This window comes from Phyllostomus hastatus, unplaced genomic scaffold (genome assembly GCF_019186645.2).
Source record: "Phyllostomus hastatus isolate PE091 unplaced genomic scaffold, TTU_PhHast_1.1 phas_contig_524, whole genome shotgun sequence".
In the NCBI taxonomy this organism is placed as follows: Eukaryota; Metazoa; Chordata; class Mammalia; order Chiroptera; family Phyllostomidae; genus Phyllostomus; species Phyllostomus hastatus.
This window is the reverse complement of record NW_025333900.1, coordinates 1,911,673-1,926,672: the sequence shown is the minus strand read 5'-3', so window position 1 is coordinate 1,926,672 and position 15,000 is coordinate 1,911,673. Positions and strand designations below refer to the sequence as shown.

At 37.8% G+C, this 15,000-nt stretch overlaps 1 protein-coding gene across 5 annotated transcripts in view; it reads right to left on the bottom strand.

Moving 5' to 3' along the window:
• The window catches only part of PHACTR1 (phosphatase and actin regulator 1), a 537,076-nt gene extending 522,299 nt beyond the window's left edge, over positions 1-14,777 (bottom strand). For 2 of the 5 annotated variants that reach the window (XM_045847177.1, XM_045847182.1), the window contains exons 1-2: positions 13,827-13,952; positions 12,684-12,836 (exon numbers count right to left, since the gene is read on the bottom strand). In XM_045847177.1, the coding sequence (XP_045703133.1) occupies positions 12,684-12,786 (103 nt within the window). In that variant the 5' untranslated portion in view covers positions 12,787-12,836; positions 13,827-13,952. Of the gene's footprint in view, positions 1-12,683; positions 12,837-13,141; positions 13,280-13,826; positions 13,953-14,023; positions 14,070-14,661 lie in introns of those variants that run through there. The other 3 variants (XM_045847180.1, XM_045847179.1, XM_045847181.1) reach the window with 3 other exon arrangements.
• Positions 14,778-15,000: the final 223 nt, after the last annotated feature.

The following is a 15,000-nucleotide window of genomic DNA, read 5'->3' as shown; positions in this document are numbered from 1 at the left end:
TGTTTCCTATAAATAGGAATTCTTTTCAGTTACAGTTTACATTCAGTATTATTTTGTATTAGTTTCAGGTATACAGCAAGGTGGTTAGACAATCATATAGTTTACAAAGTGTTTCCCCTGATATTTCCAATACTTACCTGGCACCATATATAGTTACTACAGTATTATTGACCATATTCTCTATGTTGTACTTTACATCCTGTGACCATTTTATAACCACCAGTCTGTACTTCTTCACCCCTTTATCTTTTTTATGCAGTCCCCCAACCCTCATTCCTCCCACCTCACCTGGCAACCATTATTCTCAGGATCTATGAGCCTGTTTCTGTTTTGTTTGTTTGTTTACTCTTAATCTTGTGCTCAAGCTCTCTTTCCTTGAACCCATTTTTTCTCTAGCCCCAGGTATTGCCTTCACCTTCTTGCACTTTATGATCTGTTCATACCGAGTTGCTTACAGAGAGACATGTACATTCTACACATGCTAGCTTTTCCTGCAAGGAATGCCCACTATTTATTGCGTTAACTCCAGGATGAAACTTATGTATCAACTCTTCTATGAAAACATTTTCTCAATTCTTTCTTTTCCAATTTTGCCATATTTTTTAGGACCATAAGACACACCTAGGTTTTAGAGGAGGAAAATAGAAAAAAAATTTGAAGCAAAGAATGTGGTAAAATATTTAATAACCTGTGACCCCGCTCCACTGCTGCCCCCCATCCACAGTGAGCCAGGCAAGCTACATTCAGACTATATGACACCCCCTACTTCCCCCCAAATTTGGGGGGTATGTCTTATAGTCTGAAAAATAAGGTAGGTCCTTCTGCTTCTATTAGAGCACTTTTTGTTGTATTAGGTTGTCTGAGCTTCTTGAAGACAAAGAACAGTTACTCAATGTTTTTTCTTTCCTCATTGTGGCAATTTATTATTCTTTAAGATTTACTGAGAGTCTATTAATCTAAATGTATTACTTTATGTCACTTTACCTTCATAATAATAATACTGCATTTGTTATCATTTTGCAAATAGACAAAGGCTTAGAGAGGTTCAGTCATTTGCATAGCCAGTCACATGGACTGGCTAGCCATATCCAAAGATATGGTAGCCAGTCACTACCATATCTTTCTTAAGGAATCAAATTTTTTTTTTTTAGAAAATGAAGAGAAATATGATTTAAAGTGAATTCTCCCAAATCGATTTCCTCTTTGCTAGGTAAATGCTGACATATTGAAATTACTACAAGGAAGTCACATTCTGATAAAATAGAATTTGTTGTAAATTCAGAAGAAATCAGTACAGTTTAACTAATGTTTTAAGAATTTAAAAAAGAAAATCCCCAGCAGCAGAACTATAAAAAGGATTCTTTTGGGGATTTGTGAGCATTTTTATTTAAAAAATCAAAGTTTTGTTGCTTTTTCTTGTTCCTGTGTGTTAAGACTATCTCACATTTCCAAAGGGTCTAGACCAGCAATTTTCAACCTGTTTTATCTCATGGCACACATAAACTAATTACTAAAATTCTGCAGCACACCAGAAAATATATTTTTGGCTGATATGGCAGAAAAAAATCGGTATAATTTTGATTTATTTACACCTAGTGTAAATGGACAGCTAGTGTCATTTTGGCTGCTGTCATTTTTTAAATTTGAGAGTCTCAGGGAAAAGAGGTCAGTGGCCCTGACTAAATAGTCAGGTGTGGCATGTTTTAAAAATCGCTGTGGCACATTGGTTGAAAATTGCTGCTCTTGGACATTTGAATTACAAATAAATTGCAGCAAAAGAGAGATGGGACAGGGGTGGGGAGAGTGTCTCTCAGGGAATCTGAGCCCTGCCATTTTCCTCTGAGGCTTAACAAAGTTAAAATATAATTAACATGTATTAAATGCTAACATTTATTAAATGTATATTGTGTACATAACATTTTGCTGTGTGTTTTATATTTATTAGTTTTCAAACTTCAGTTATTCCTGTATCATTTTATGAATTTTGCTGCATCTGTCATCTGTATTATTATTTACTTAATGTCTTTCCTTAGGAGTTTTGTCAGCCTCTTTTTTCCCTTGTTCTAAGCAGTAGCCCATAAGTATCAAATCTAAATATTTATTTTTATATTTTAATTAAATGTTTTTGTTTATAAGTTTTCTAAAACACAATGGGAAAAAATACATTATTAATATAGGAAGTTCATGTATTACCTGGAAAATCATAAATTGTACTGTAGTTTATGAAATGCTATTTTGTTTCATTTTATTTTCAAAACAACTCTTTGGGTTAGGAACCCTTATTATCATCATTTGCATTCCCAAGGGAAAAGTGGAGCAAAAAGAGATGAAATAACTTGCCTAATGTCACAGGCTAAAAAGGGGAAGTCATGGTTTGAATTTGGATCTGGTGCTGCTTTGAAGTTCAAGCCTAAAACACTATGACATTCTTTAGCCAGCCAGAGAAGAGATTTTGTTCTCACCGCCAATTTTTCATATGCCATACACACAACTTTGTAAAACATGAATGTGTATGAAAGTGACTTGAAAGTATTAAAAAATTAAAATAATTGTATTGGGTTGATTTTCTTTTTATTTTTTTCCAAACAGTTTAATATTACCCCAGTTTTCTTTTACCCTCGATTAACTGAAAAAAGATACATAGGCCCTGGCTGGGTGGCTCAGTTGGTTAGAGTGTCATCCCATACACCAAAAAGAATGTGGATTCTATCCTCAACTAGGACACATACCTAGGTTGTGGGATTGTACAGGAGGCAACCAATCGATGTGTTCCTTCACACATCAATGTTTCTCTTTCTCTCTCTCCCTTCCTCTTTCTCTAAAATCAATAAACGTATCTTTGGGCGAGGATTAAAAATTTTTTAAAAGAGGAAAAAGAGAGTTCCATTTTTAATTTTTAGAGATATCTCCATATAGGTTTCCACAGTGGCTGCACTAGTCTGCATTCCCACCAAACAGTACACAAGGGTTCCCCTTTCTATATCCTTGCCAGCACTTGTTGTTTGCTGATTTATTGTGATATCAATTGTGACTGGTGTGAGGTGATATTTCATTGTGATTTTTTCTTGTTCAAAAAGAACTTTATTGTCTAGTGATGCATACTGAGAACATACAGAAATCTGCATGGTCTACTTCACCTGCAGTAAAACAATGTTTACTTTACAATAAGTGAGTGTCAACTTTTTAAAAAATTATTTTATTGTTGTTCAGTTACAGTTGTCTGCATTCCCCCCACCATTCCCCCCACCCCAGCCAAACCCACCTCCCTCCCTTGCTTCCACCCTCCCCCTTGGTTTTGTGCATGTGTCCTTTATAGTAGTTTCCAAAAAACCTTTCTCCCATTGTCCCCTTCCCCCTCCCCTCTGGCTATTGTTAGATTCTTAATTTCAATGCCTCTGGTTATATTTTGTTTGCTTTTTTGTTGTTGTTGATTATGTTCCACTAAAAGGTGAGATCATATGATATTTGTCCCTCACCACCTGGCTTATTTCACTTAGCATAATGCTCTCCAGTTCCATCCATGCTGTTGCAAAGGTTAGGAGCTCCTTCTTTCTCTCTGCTAGGTAGTATTCCATTGTGTAAATGTACCATAGTTTTTTGATCCATTCATTTACTGATGGGCACTTAAGTTGCTTCCAACACTTGGCTATTATAAATTGTGTTGCTATGAACATTGGAGTGCATAGGTTCTTTTGGATTGGTGTTTCAGGACTCTTAGTATATAATCCCAGCAGTGGAATTGTTGGGTCAAAAGGCAGTTCCATTTTTCATTTTCTGAGGAAATTCCATACTGCTTTCCAGACTGGCTGCACCAGCCTGCATTCCCACCAACAGTGCACTGGGTTATTTTTCTCCACATCCTCTCCAACACTTGTTTGTTGATTTGTTTGTGATGGCCATTCTGACTGGTGTGAAGTGGTATCTCATTGTGGTTTTAATTTGCATCTCTCTGATGATAAGTTACATTGAATACCTTCTCATATGTCTATTGGCTGTCTGTATGTCCTCTTTGGAGAAGTGTTAATTCTAGTCCTTTGCCCACTTTTTAATTGGATTGTTAGTTTTTTTGGTGTTGAGTTTTATAAGTTCTTTATACATTAACCCCTTATCATCAGCAAGTGATATATCGGCAATGTATTGCTGAAAAGATGTATTGGTAAATATGTTTTCCTATTCCGTGGGTTATGTTTTTATTTTGTTGGTGGTTTCCATTGACCCAGCAATCCCACTTCTAGGGATGTATCTGAAGAAACCCAAAACACTAATTTGAAACAACATAAGCACCCCTACGTTCACTGAGGCATTATTTACAATAGCCAAGATATGGAAGCAACCCATCTGTCCATCAGTAGATGAGTGGATAAAATAACTACGGGACATTTACACAATGGAATACTACTTGGCCATAAAAAGAAGAAAACATTACTCTTTGGGACACTATGGATGGAGCTGGAGAGCACTATGCTAAGTAAAATAAGTCCATCAGAGAAAGACAAATACCATATGATTTCTCTCATATGTGGAATCTAATGAACAAACTGAACTAACAAGCAAAATAGAAACAGACTCATAGATAGAGAGCAGGTTGACAGCTATGGTGATGAGGGCTGGTGGGTAAAGGAATTGAGCCAAAAGGAAAAGGGACATGAACATGGACAGCAGTATGGTGATTGCAGGGGGAGGGGGTATAGAGAGGAAAAATGGTAATGGAAAATATAATAAAAAAGAAAACAAAACAAAACTAAAGAAAGAAAAAAGAAATATACATCTGTAAAATAATCTCTCTATTCATTCCTAGAATTCCAGAAGTCTAATTTAATACCAATATTCATTCAGTGGTATGTATGAGTGTGTGGGTCTGATTGTTTACAGAGATATTCTTTAAAATATTAAAGGTGATATTAGCCATGAGCTGATTTGGATGTGCTAGACTCCCTATCCTTGCCTCTGCCAACTCAGTCTGTCACAGAGGGTGGTTCTGAACATTTGTTGGGGCAGGGGGCAGAACAGATTTATTTGGGCAAATGAGAAGTAAGAATTCTTTCCCAAGCACCTGCAAATTGTTTATGCTATTTGGGTCATGGCTGACGTTAGCTGTGTATGGGCTGCATCTTTAATCCACTCTGTCCATATGTCTTATGTGAGAGTATGAGTTATTAATTGATTGAACTTTTTCATTGTATTTTCATATGATTTTCTTCCTCTCTATCATTCTCTCTTCTTCTCTGTCTTCTTCTTTTCCTTATTCATGCCCACTTTATTGATGGGCCCTGAATCATAATGTGTGACAGAGCAGATGTTTGCTGGGGGCAAAGGCATGAAGAGCATTAGGAGGCAATGTGCAGACAAATTGTCAGTGCTAAGAATGTGACTTTGTGTACTGTTCCAAGGACACACTCAGAAATAGAAGGTTGGATTTCATGGAAATCTGCATATGGATGGAATTGGCAGGCTGGCTATCTTAACAATATTTTTCCTTTTGATCTGCTTTCACACTTTTTTCACACAAAATGCTCCCTGTATTAAATACTGCTTTGGGGAGCTTGGGTGTGAGCAATTAGAGGTCTAAAGTGGAATGTGTGGGAAGTTGGGGAGGAAGGCTTGGTAGTTAAGCTTGTCATCCATGTGTGAAGCACAGCATGCAGCTTCCTGGCTGAAGTTACAGAGAAAAACAGAAAGCAAAAAAAATAAGTATTTATTGAGGGTTATGACTTGAGTACCATAAAAACAAGGCTGTAAACTTCAGAAAAGTGTGATCTGAAGCATTTCTCAGAGACAAGGTTCTGGGAAACAGTATGATTACATGTAAACTGCTTGGTTAAGACATCATCGTGAAGAGACAGAGATGTGGCTGATTTTGCTGTGCTGGTCCTAGCCAGATTCTGAGGGGCAAGTGGGAGGACATTAGATTGGTGAATGAAAAGGGTTATAATCCAATTGGCAATCCTGCTGCAAACAAGGATCCAGTTGCTTTGGAATCATAGTTCCTGCCTCCACCCTTATGGAGCAAATTAGATCTGCAAGTCCAAATATGGGCCACATTTATGACAATGACATTTAAGTCTCAGGGGACAGCCACAGAAGAGGAAAATGACCTGGTGCTACTCGGCAAGACTCCTAGAAACACCACACCCAGGTGTGTAGTAACTGGTTCTCAAAGTGCACATCTTCAGTGTGGGGCTTAGGTGGGTATCTATAGCCATCTTCTATTGAGTCTGCTCAGAAACAGGAATGTGAATGGTAGCTGGGTGGAGGACTAATCAGCCCCAAATGGTAAGAATGAACTAGGCAGTACATATCTAAAGAAAGAAGGGAAAAGGATTTCAACGAAGGTTCAGCTCAGGGCTAGTTCCTGAACATACTCAGAACAGCTTTTGAATTGATCTCAGGTTCATTATAGCAAGCACTGAGTGGTCACCTCTTTCACAATTCTAATTTTAGGCAGAATAAAAGCTCAGTCTTCACAGACTATTGTATATTAAAAATCCCTTCTCAAAAGAGTACTATTTAGGGACCCCTTGAAATCTATTTTAAAGGTTAATTTTCTTTCATAGTTTACCAATTCCCTCCATCTATATTTTTTGTTGCTTTTTATTTTTTAAATTTCTTCTATTTTATAGGAGAAGTATTATTAATACTAATCTAATATATCTAATATATTGCAGAGTTGATGACTTTCCACTATTTCTTGCATCTGTATGTATTTGAAAATTATTTTTACCTATCCCTCCCTTTGGCCTTGAGCAGAGTCTCTATTGTCAACTAAAGATGTTAGTTCGTTGAAGGTCTTAGGAAGTCCTTTCCCTGAAACTTAAGACTCTCTTTGTAATGCAGATTTAAGCATTTTCATTCCTTCAATTAAACAGAGACATTTGATAAATCTTACTGCTTCTACTGTGTTCCAGGATGACACTAGGCACCCAGAAAATGATATCAAGGAGATTATCATGATCAAGGTAGGTAACAGACACCTAAGTATTAATAATACTGTTGACAACTAACCAATAATAATGAATAATGTACTAAACACTTTATAGAAATAACTCAATTCTCAAAAACTTCTATATATTTAGAGCTAGCATTATATCTATTTGATTAAGACCCTGAGGCTTAGAGAAGGGAAACCATTTATGTGAGCCTATGCATCTAATAAGCAGTGGAAACAGAATAATATGATATCACAATGGCTCTAATGAAGGCTGAACAGAATACTGGGGGAGAAAGGTCTGGAAAAGTTAGTCAAGGCTTCGCAGAGAAAGTGACATTGGGGCTCAGTCTTGCATTAAGCACAAGAAAGAAAATAGCAGGAGCTCATTCTGTGAAGATAACTATTGTGATGACTTGCAAACAATTATGTGCTACAAAATGTCTTTGTCTTTTGGGGCCCTGTTAAGAAGTCCCAGAGGTTTAGAATTTAGGTTTAGAGTACCAGTATATTGAACTCAAAGCTAAGATGGAAAAATCAGCATTTCTGACAGATTTCACAGGATGGGCTAAAGGTAGAGCTGGGAGGCAGTTGGGGGAGAAAATGGTTGATAAGGGGGTTAGATGAATTCCTCTCTATTTCCAAAAACAACTTGGAAGGACTCTTAGCTGCTCACTGTGACATTTATCAGTTGTCAAAACTGGCATTTCCTTTTGTTGAACAAGACAATATCATGATAGGAAAGATGCATTATGATGAAGTCACAATGACTGTAGCACCGGGTTCTAATGTCAAGAGTTACTTAAAATGATAAAAGAGGGAAAATTGTGAGCAGGAGTCATAAATTTGATTGCATGGTGACTTCAGTGAATTTGCTCTCTTTTAATGTATTTTCCTTTTTGAAGGTAATTTAAATGTCCAAAGATATGAACCGTGTTTGAGAAAAGAAATCTAGCACAGTGGAAAGGGCAAAGATGCATGTGGTATGAGATTTGGTTCTAGTTTTCTCCTTCTCACTGTAAGCTGTGTGATTTGGGCATGTGGCTGAACCACTCTGAGCTCTGGATGTGTGAGTTGGTCCTGATTGTGACCTTCATTATTTGTGGGGTTATTGGAGTCGGATATACTTGAATTCAGACAGCTATGCTTCTAAGTGTATAGTCTTTTAATTTAAAGTTGAATGTATTAGGGTTACACTGGTTCACAAAACCATATAGGTTTCAAGTGTACAACTCATCAAAATATCACCTGCACACTGCATTGTGTGCCCATTGCCCCAAGCAAAGTCTTTTTCCTCCATTCTCATTTAGCCCCACTTGCCCACCACCACCTACCCCCAACCCCTTTCTCTCTGGTTATCACCACAGTTGTCTGTGTCTATGTGTTATATGTGTGTGTGTGTATGTATATAATCTTTTATAATCTGCAAAATGACCATTATAATTCCTCTTTCCCTAAATTTCTTTCAGGATTAATGAAGACAATGAATATGCAAAGTGCAGCACCAGACATAGAGTCCAACCCTTTTTTAAAACATCCATTTGCACCTTTCCAGTGGTTTGGATTCATTTAAAAGAAAATACCTAAATAAATAAAGATACTCAGGTAAGAAGAGCTGCTTGATGTGCTAAAACTTCCTTTTCTATAAAATGGGAAGTCAGTGGTTCTTAGCTCTGGTTGCACATTTGAATCACTGAGGACAATTAAAAACATTTCCAAGTGTGAGGCTCCTCTCCAAAGACTGATTTAATTAGTGTGCTGTGGTACTCTGGCCTTGAGTTTGTGAAAGCCTGCAGGTGTTTCTAATGTGTACAGGATCAAATCATTGCTTCTCAAACTTTAACACAAATTACCTTGCAATCTTGTTAAAATATAGACAGTTCTTCCTTAGGTCTTCGGTGGGGCCTGGATTCTTCATTTCTAACAAGCTCCCTGATGAAGGTTCTGATGTTGCTAGCCCAGGACCACACTCTGAGTAGCAAGAGATTAATGATCCATAATGGTGGTTCCCAACCAGTAGTGCTCATCAGATTTACCCTGCTGGTTGTTGAAAATGCAATCTTGGGACTTGGATCTGGCCCTCACAAATTCTGTTTCACTTCCTTTAGGCAAGGACCAAGAGAATCACTGATCTGTAATGTCTATTTCAACCTAAAAATCCCATGATGATGCTAATTTTATGATTTTATATTATGACTTTTTCCTAGTTCAGTTGTTCAGTAAAATAAACAGTCTGAAGCTGAGTTATGTGAGATATCATTGTCAGAACCTGAAAGATGGGTGGTTTCAAGTAGTGTGATGTCAACTCTCAGCTGCCCTTTATGCCTTGTGTATCTTCAGCCACCAGAATTCTCCACTTGAGTTAATGGAGTCCTTCAAAGAGCTCCCTCTGTGTGAGCAGGATTTACTCTTGACAAACCACTCACAGATTAATCAGGAGAGCATCCTTCACCAAGGAGAGATGAACAAATGACCCTGGGCTTTTTTCTGCTCTCTGCAACACATCATGTATCTAAAGCAGAATCCCTGGAGACATGGGCTCATCTTCCTCATCTTGGCATCAAACCAAGGAAAAGTAAAGGTGGGAGAAAATAACAAGCTATATTACTCAGCAAAGCAGGCAAGTGACCTTAGAAAATCTCTGGGACTTCCAGAAGAAGTAGCCCCAAATTAGAAAGAATAGCTTTTTCACCTTCTTTTTCTTCTTCTCACCTTCTTTCATTACTCTTGCTCATACTAGCTAGAAATATTCTCATCTTAGGGACAGACTCTTACCACTTTACAAGAAAAATTCAAAAAGTGTATTAAAGTAAAAATATTATAATTCTGGTGTTATTGCTTTGGATAAACATTTTGCATGTTATTAACATAGAAGGAGTTGGCTTCCAAGAAGTTTCTGAATTTGTAAATAAGTTGGTATAAGAATGGTAATATGGAAAATGAGAGAAACTCATATTTTCTTGCTTTCTCCTTTAAAAGTATTTGCACCTATAAAAACACTTAGTCAATCTGTAGAAATATCTATATGAACTGTAGTGTGGACAACTCAAAAAGATAATCATCACACACCAGTTTAGCTGACCATGTCCTAGGTCACCCACATTACACAAGAAGGTACCAGAAAAATGTGGCTACTTGACCTTACTAACATCCCTTTGTTCCTGGGTTGGGCTGACCAAATAGAGAGCCACCATGCATTTGTGATTCAGCAGCAGCACATGGCCCCACTTGCCTCAAATGCCTTTCTTAAGAGCAAGCTCCCATGCTGACCTCCTTCTGTTGGTCCTCAGACCTCTACCCTTTCACTTGGAGTAATTTATCAGACCACACGTCTGGTTATCTAGGGAAGACTGTGGCATGTGTTCTGAGTGGAAGGAAGCAGCTGTGAAGGAGCTGGAGCAATGCAATGACAAGCCCCACATTATAGTGACAGTGGAGGCCTGGAAAGGAGACTCTGGTGGTGACCAGGCCTCAGTAGTGGGGCTCCGGATAAGGAGTTGGAAGGAAAGGGGCTCTAATATTCCAAATGAAAGGAAAGACTAGGTAGACAGGGAGTACCAAGACAAACTTCCATTATTTTTCAGGTTTTTTCTGAGTTACATTTTGATGAGGCAAGGAAATGATCACTGTGCTCTAACATTTAATTTTAAAAGTTTACCCCAAATAGGAAGTTAAATTCCTGTCAGCCCACATTTATTTGCAAGGCAGTGGCTTCTTTTGACATCTCAAACAGAGGAGAGATGGCCTTTTGCCAGGGATGTTTATTTTATTGATTTGCTTATGTATAGCATCTCCTATGTTGCAAAAACTGTTTTAAGCACTTTGAAGTCTCACCTCATTAATGCAGTTAACAACTTATAAATTAGGCACCATTATTTGCAGAGGAGGGACCTAAAGATCAAAGAAATTATTTTGCCCAGATTTTCTGTGTCAGACCCAGGATTTGAACCTAGGCAGTCAGGGTTAAGGGTGTTACCCTGGACCACTGTATTATCTTGCCTCTTAAACAAAGGACCGTGTTCCTGCTGGACTGGATGAACTGTTTCTTAAATGTTCCCTAGACTGGTGTGCCTGCTAGGCCATCATCATTGGAGCTCTTGCTTAAAATTCAAACTCCTAAGATCTACACCTGGATTTCTGATTTAAGAAGTCTGGGATTTTTTTGGAAATAGACCTAGATGATGTTCAAGGAATCTCCAGTCTTAGTACAAGTTGAAAATTCTTTGATTGAAACATCATTCTTATTACCCTAAAATGAATGTCATATCAGAAAGCAGCAGTAGCTTATGCTACCACCTCCCATACATTTTCTAGTCATTCCAACTCTGGTGTCTAAACCTGTCACTGATGCTGACAATTCTGACCACTCCACCCCCAGCTCCATCTGCTGACAACCACCAGATTGCCTTGAGTCCTCTGAGACTCCCACACCCTGCATTTTTCCTTCCGTTAAAAACCCAAAGCCTAGTCTCCTTAAATGTTTAAACTATTTCTACTGCAAGGCAAAGTGGACAAGTTTATTATCTACAATTAATTGCCACCTTCTTTCCCTTGTTCTGCCAAGTCATGCAGCTCAATTCACTCTGAATGGCCGTTCACACTGAATGGCCTGGACCCAGCAATGTTTAAACTTGGGACAGGAGATGGGATTGAGCCCTACCCCAGCCCCCTTTCCCTTTTGTCTTCCATTCACCATCTCTTTCTGATATCTTCTTCCTTGCAGACCCAAAGGATGCTTAAGGTTGTGACCAGTCTACTCTTCTACTTCAGTAACATTTTTTTGTCTTTTTAAGTGGTTGAGAGTAGCAATGCTAGTTATAGACAGCCAGTAGGTGAGAAAAATTAGCTATCATATCACTTTTGTGAATTTAAGCTCTACTGATGAGTGCACTGACCCAAACAGATAAACCATATAAATTCTAACCATTTTTTTTACTTTAAGAAGATTGTATCACACCCAGAAAAATAAAACAGAAAAGGAGGAGGCTTGCAAACCCTCAAGGTTGCCATGAGAAATTGGCTTGAGAGAGAGGTAAAACCCACGTAGAAGACATCACTAGGAAAGCGAAGGCAAATATTATCAGTGCTCTGCGTGAAGTACTGTGACCCCTCAAAGTGAAACAAGCCAGCATTATCAAAACAGCATTTCCTTCTCAGCTCTGTCTTGTGACTTCCAAGAATTCAACTACTTTTCTATTTAGGAATATAGGCATTGCCTTGCTCCTCAGTATTTCAGCTATACCATTTGAGATATGCTCAGCATCAGGTTGCTTTGTCTGAATATCCTAACTATTCTATGGGAAAGAGAAAACATAAAATATGCTAAAAAATTTTCCTGCCTCCTGGGAGATTCCACAAAACAATCCAGCTTCTTTCTGTACTCTATAGTGTGGTGAGAAAACATTCTAAATGTACCCTTGAACAGATGAGTGAGCAAACTGGAGCCTAGCTGACTGTCTTGAAATATTAAATAAAAATGTACACATCAGCAACACTTCACAACAGGCATGTTCCTTACTGCTCCCCAAGTGCAAAGTTAATTCCTTGAGGCAGTGGCTGCATTCATCTAAAATAGATAAGGCAGCTGTGGAAGCTCAAAGCTGATCTCAGGAGTGTTTAATCCAGCTGGATTTCAGTCATATAGGTCAGGGTGCCCTAGGTCCCTTCAACTGCAGTGCCTGCAAACTTCGGGGGTAAAAGCATGCTTGATGCCTTTCAAACTTAACATTTTCTCCCTTTCTCCCATTTTATTTATTACCTTGAGCTCCTTGACTGTAGAAGAATCTTTGAGCCGACTCAACATCCAAGAGTCTATGAGCAGACTCGACATCCAGAAAATAATCCATTTTGGGATAATCCATCCTTGATGTTTCAAAAGCAGAGTTTTAAGACAAAGTAGTCACTTGTATGCCTATGAAAGAGGAAAACAACTCACAGTATTTTAGATTGTCAAAGACATTTTTAAAGCCCTGAACATGCATATAAAAATTTAAATATAGAGTATATACATGTATAATTATATATACTGAATAGTTAAATTATTCCATTATAATATTTCATTATTTGACTGACATATCCAATTCTAAAACCACCCCTCAACATAGCTTTCTTACTGTATGAGAAAATGCCACATTTAACTAACATTCATTTAAAGTAATATATTCTACTCAGAAAAAAAAAAAAACAGATGATCCAGTCTAAAGAGAGATGGCATACCAGTCTTTCCTTGTTGTATATTAACTGGAAAATATACTGTTAAATTCATATGCTATCTGTTATTTGAAAGTCTGTCTGATAAATGGCATCATTAAGTGTCAGCTGTTCTTAATATTGATCCTCAATTGGTCTAGAGAGTTTCAATTCCCCTTGAGCAGCAAGAATAACCTGGGAATCAGAGCCTCCACTTAGAGATGCTTTGCATTTATGACACATGCTGACATGTTTGCTGTAAAATGCCTTGAATTCCTTCCTTTATAGCAATTCCTTTCAGCACATTTTATAAAATGCTACAGGATTATTACCTGCTTGTCCCTGACATAGGCTGCTTTTAAGAAAGAATTCTATAGAGCAGTGACAATTATTTCAGAGTTACAATGATCCCAATATTATCATGCACTAGTCTGTCAGGAAGCTTATATACTTCATTAAAAACATTCTGCCTGTTGGGTTCTTTCGAGCATATGCAGCCTTTCCCTGACACTTGTACAAATGAACTATATTCTGTTTGTGCAGGATGCTATTGGAAAGAACCAACAAGACAAAGTCATTAAAATCAAGCTCAGAAAGCTAATCCAGCTATTTCTCTTTCTAAAAGCACACACTTTTAATTTAGGAAACCAAGTCTGGTAAGAGGAAACTTTAATAAATACACAAAGGTACCCCAACAAAAAATCATACTTACTGCAAAAAGAAAACAAAAATCAAGGGCTAACTGCCGGCAATAAAAGCAAGAGCAATTTCAGCCAGAGAGTCTTTGATCTCACTAAACATTCCTGGTGGAAGTAAACAGTTTTGATTTTTTTATTAGAAAGGCAATGAATAACGTATTCCATCCACTGGACTTGCTTTTATCAAATAAAATGGCACAGAACACGTTACCTTAGCAACGGAAGGTGACGCCAGCCTTAGCCTCTTTGTATCCTCCACTGTGAAGGAAGAAAAGGACCAGTTTCCTATGTAAAACTTTGGCAGAAAACCATCCCCATCAAAATCTACATGTAAGTGTCACGTGGATCCATTATCCATTCCCCTGTCCCCACCCATCTCTTATGCAGAGAAGTGTCATAATTACTAAAATAATGATTTTTGGTTTAATAATTTATTTGTATAGCCCCAAGTCCCAGTTTGACTTGTAATGACAACAGAATTATATGATTAAATACTTAATATGATAAGAAAGTTGTGTAAAAATTGTTGGGGGTACCACTTCTTACCATAATGCTGTCTAGGGTTGTAGGGAAGGGTCATTTTAGCTAGCACATGTTAAATATCCTCCTGTTATAATTATTACAAAGATCAGCTATCGGCATCTAGGCTGAAAATAACTCTCTTGCCTTCTGTGAATCAGTCACTAGAAGATGCTTTAAAAGCTGTCTGAAATTTCCAAGCTTTCAAAAGGAGCATTATAACATAAATCTTTTGAGAGATTCCCGCATCCGCACCCCAACCCCTGCCAACAGAAAGGTAGCCAAAAAAGATATATAAAAGGAAGAGTCTTAAAGTTAGCAGGTACTCACCAGCACTTGTTGGCCGCTTTCAACAGGACACTGAGCATAAAAGGAAGCTGTGCACGATGCTGAGCCTGCAAGCCCAAATGAACAGTTTCTAATTTTCCCTTCAATCTCAATTCAAGAGCATGAGCAGGGGAAGGTGATGGATTTGCCCATTTTATATTGTGATGAAATGCAACCCCTGAAAAAGATCTGAGTGGAGCTGCTCTTTAGAACACATTAGACTGCTAATTTAAGAAAATTGAAAGGTTTTGTTTTACTGTCTTTTATGTGTTCTCTCTGCTACCCCCTCAATTTAATTTGCATTTAAAATTATGCTTCTGTCTCCTCGGTTCTCCAAGGTGT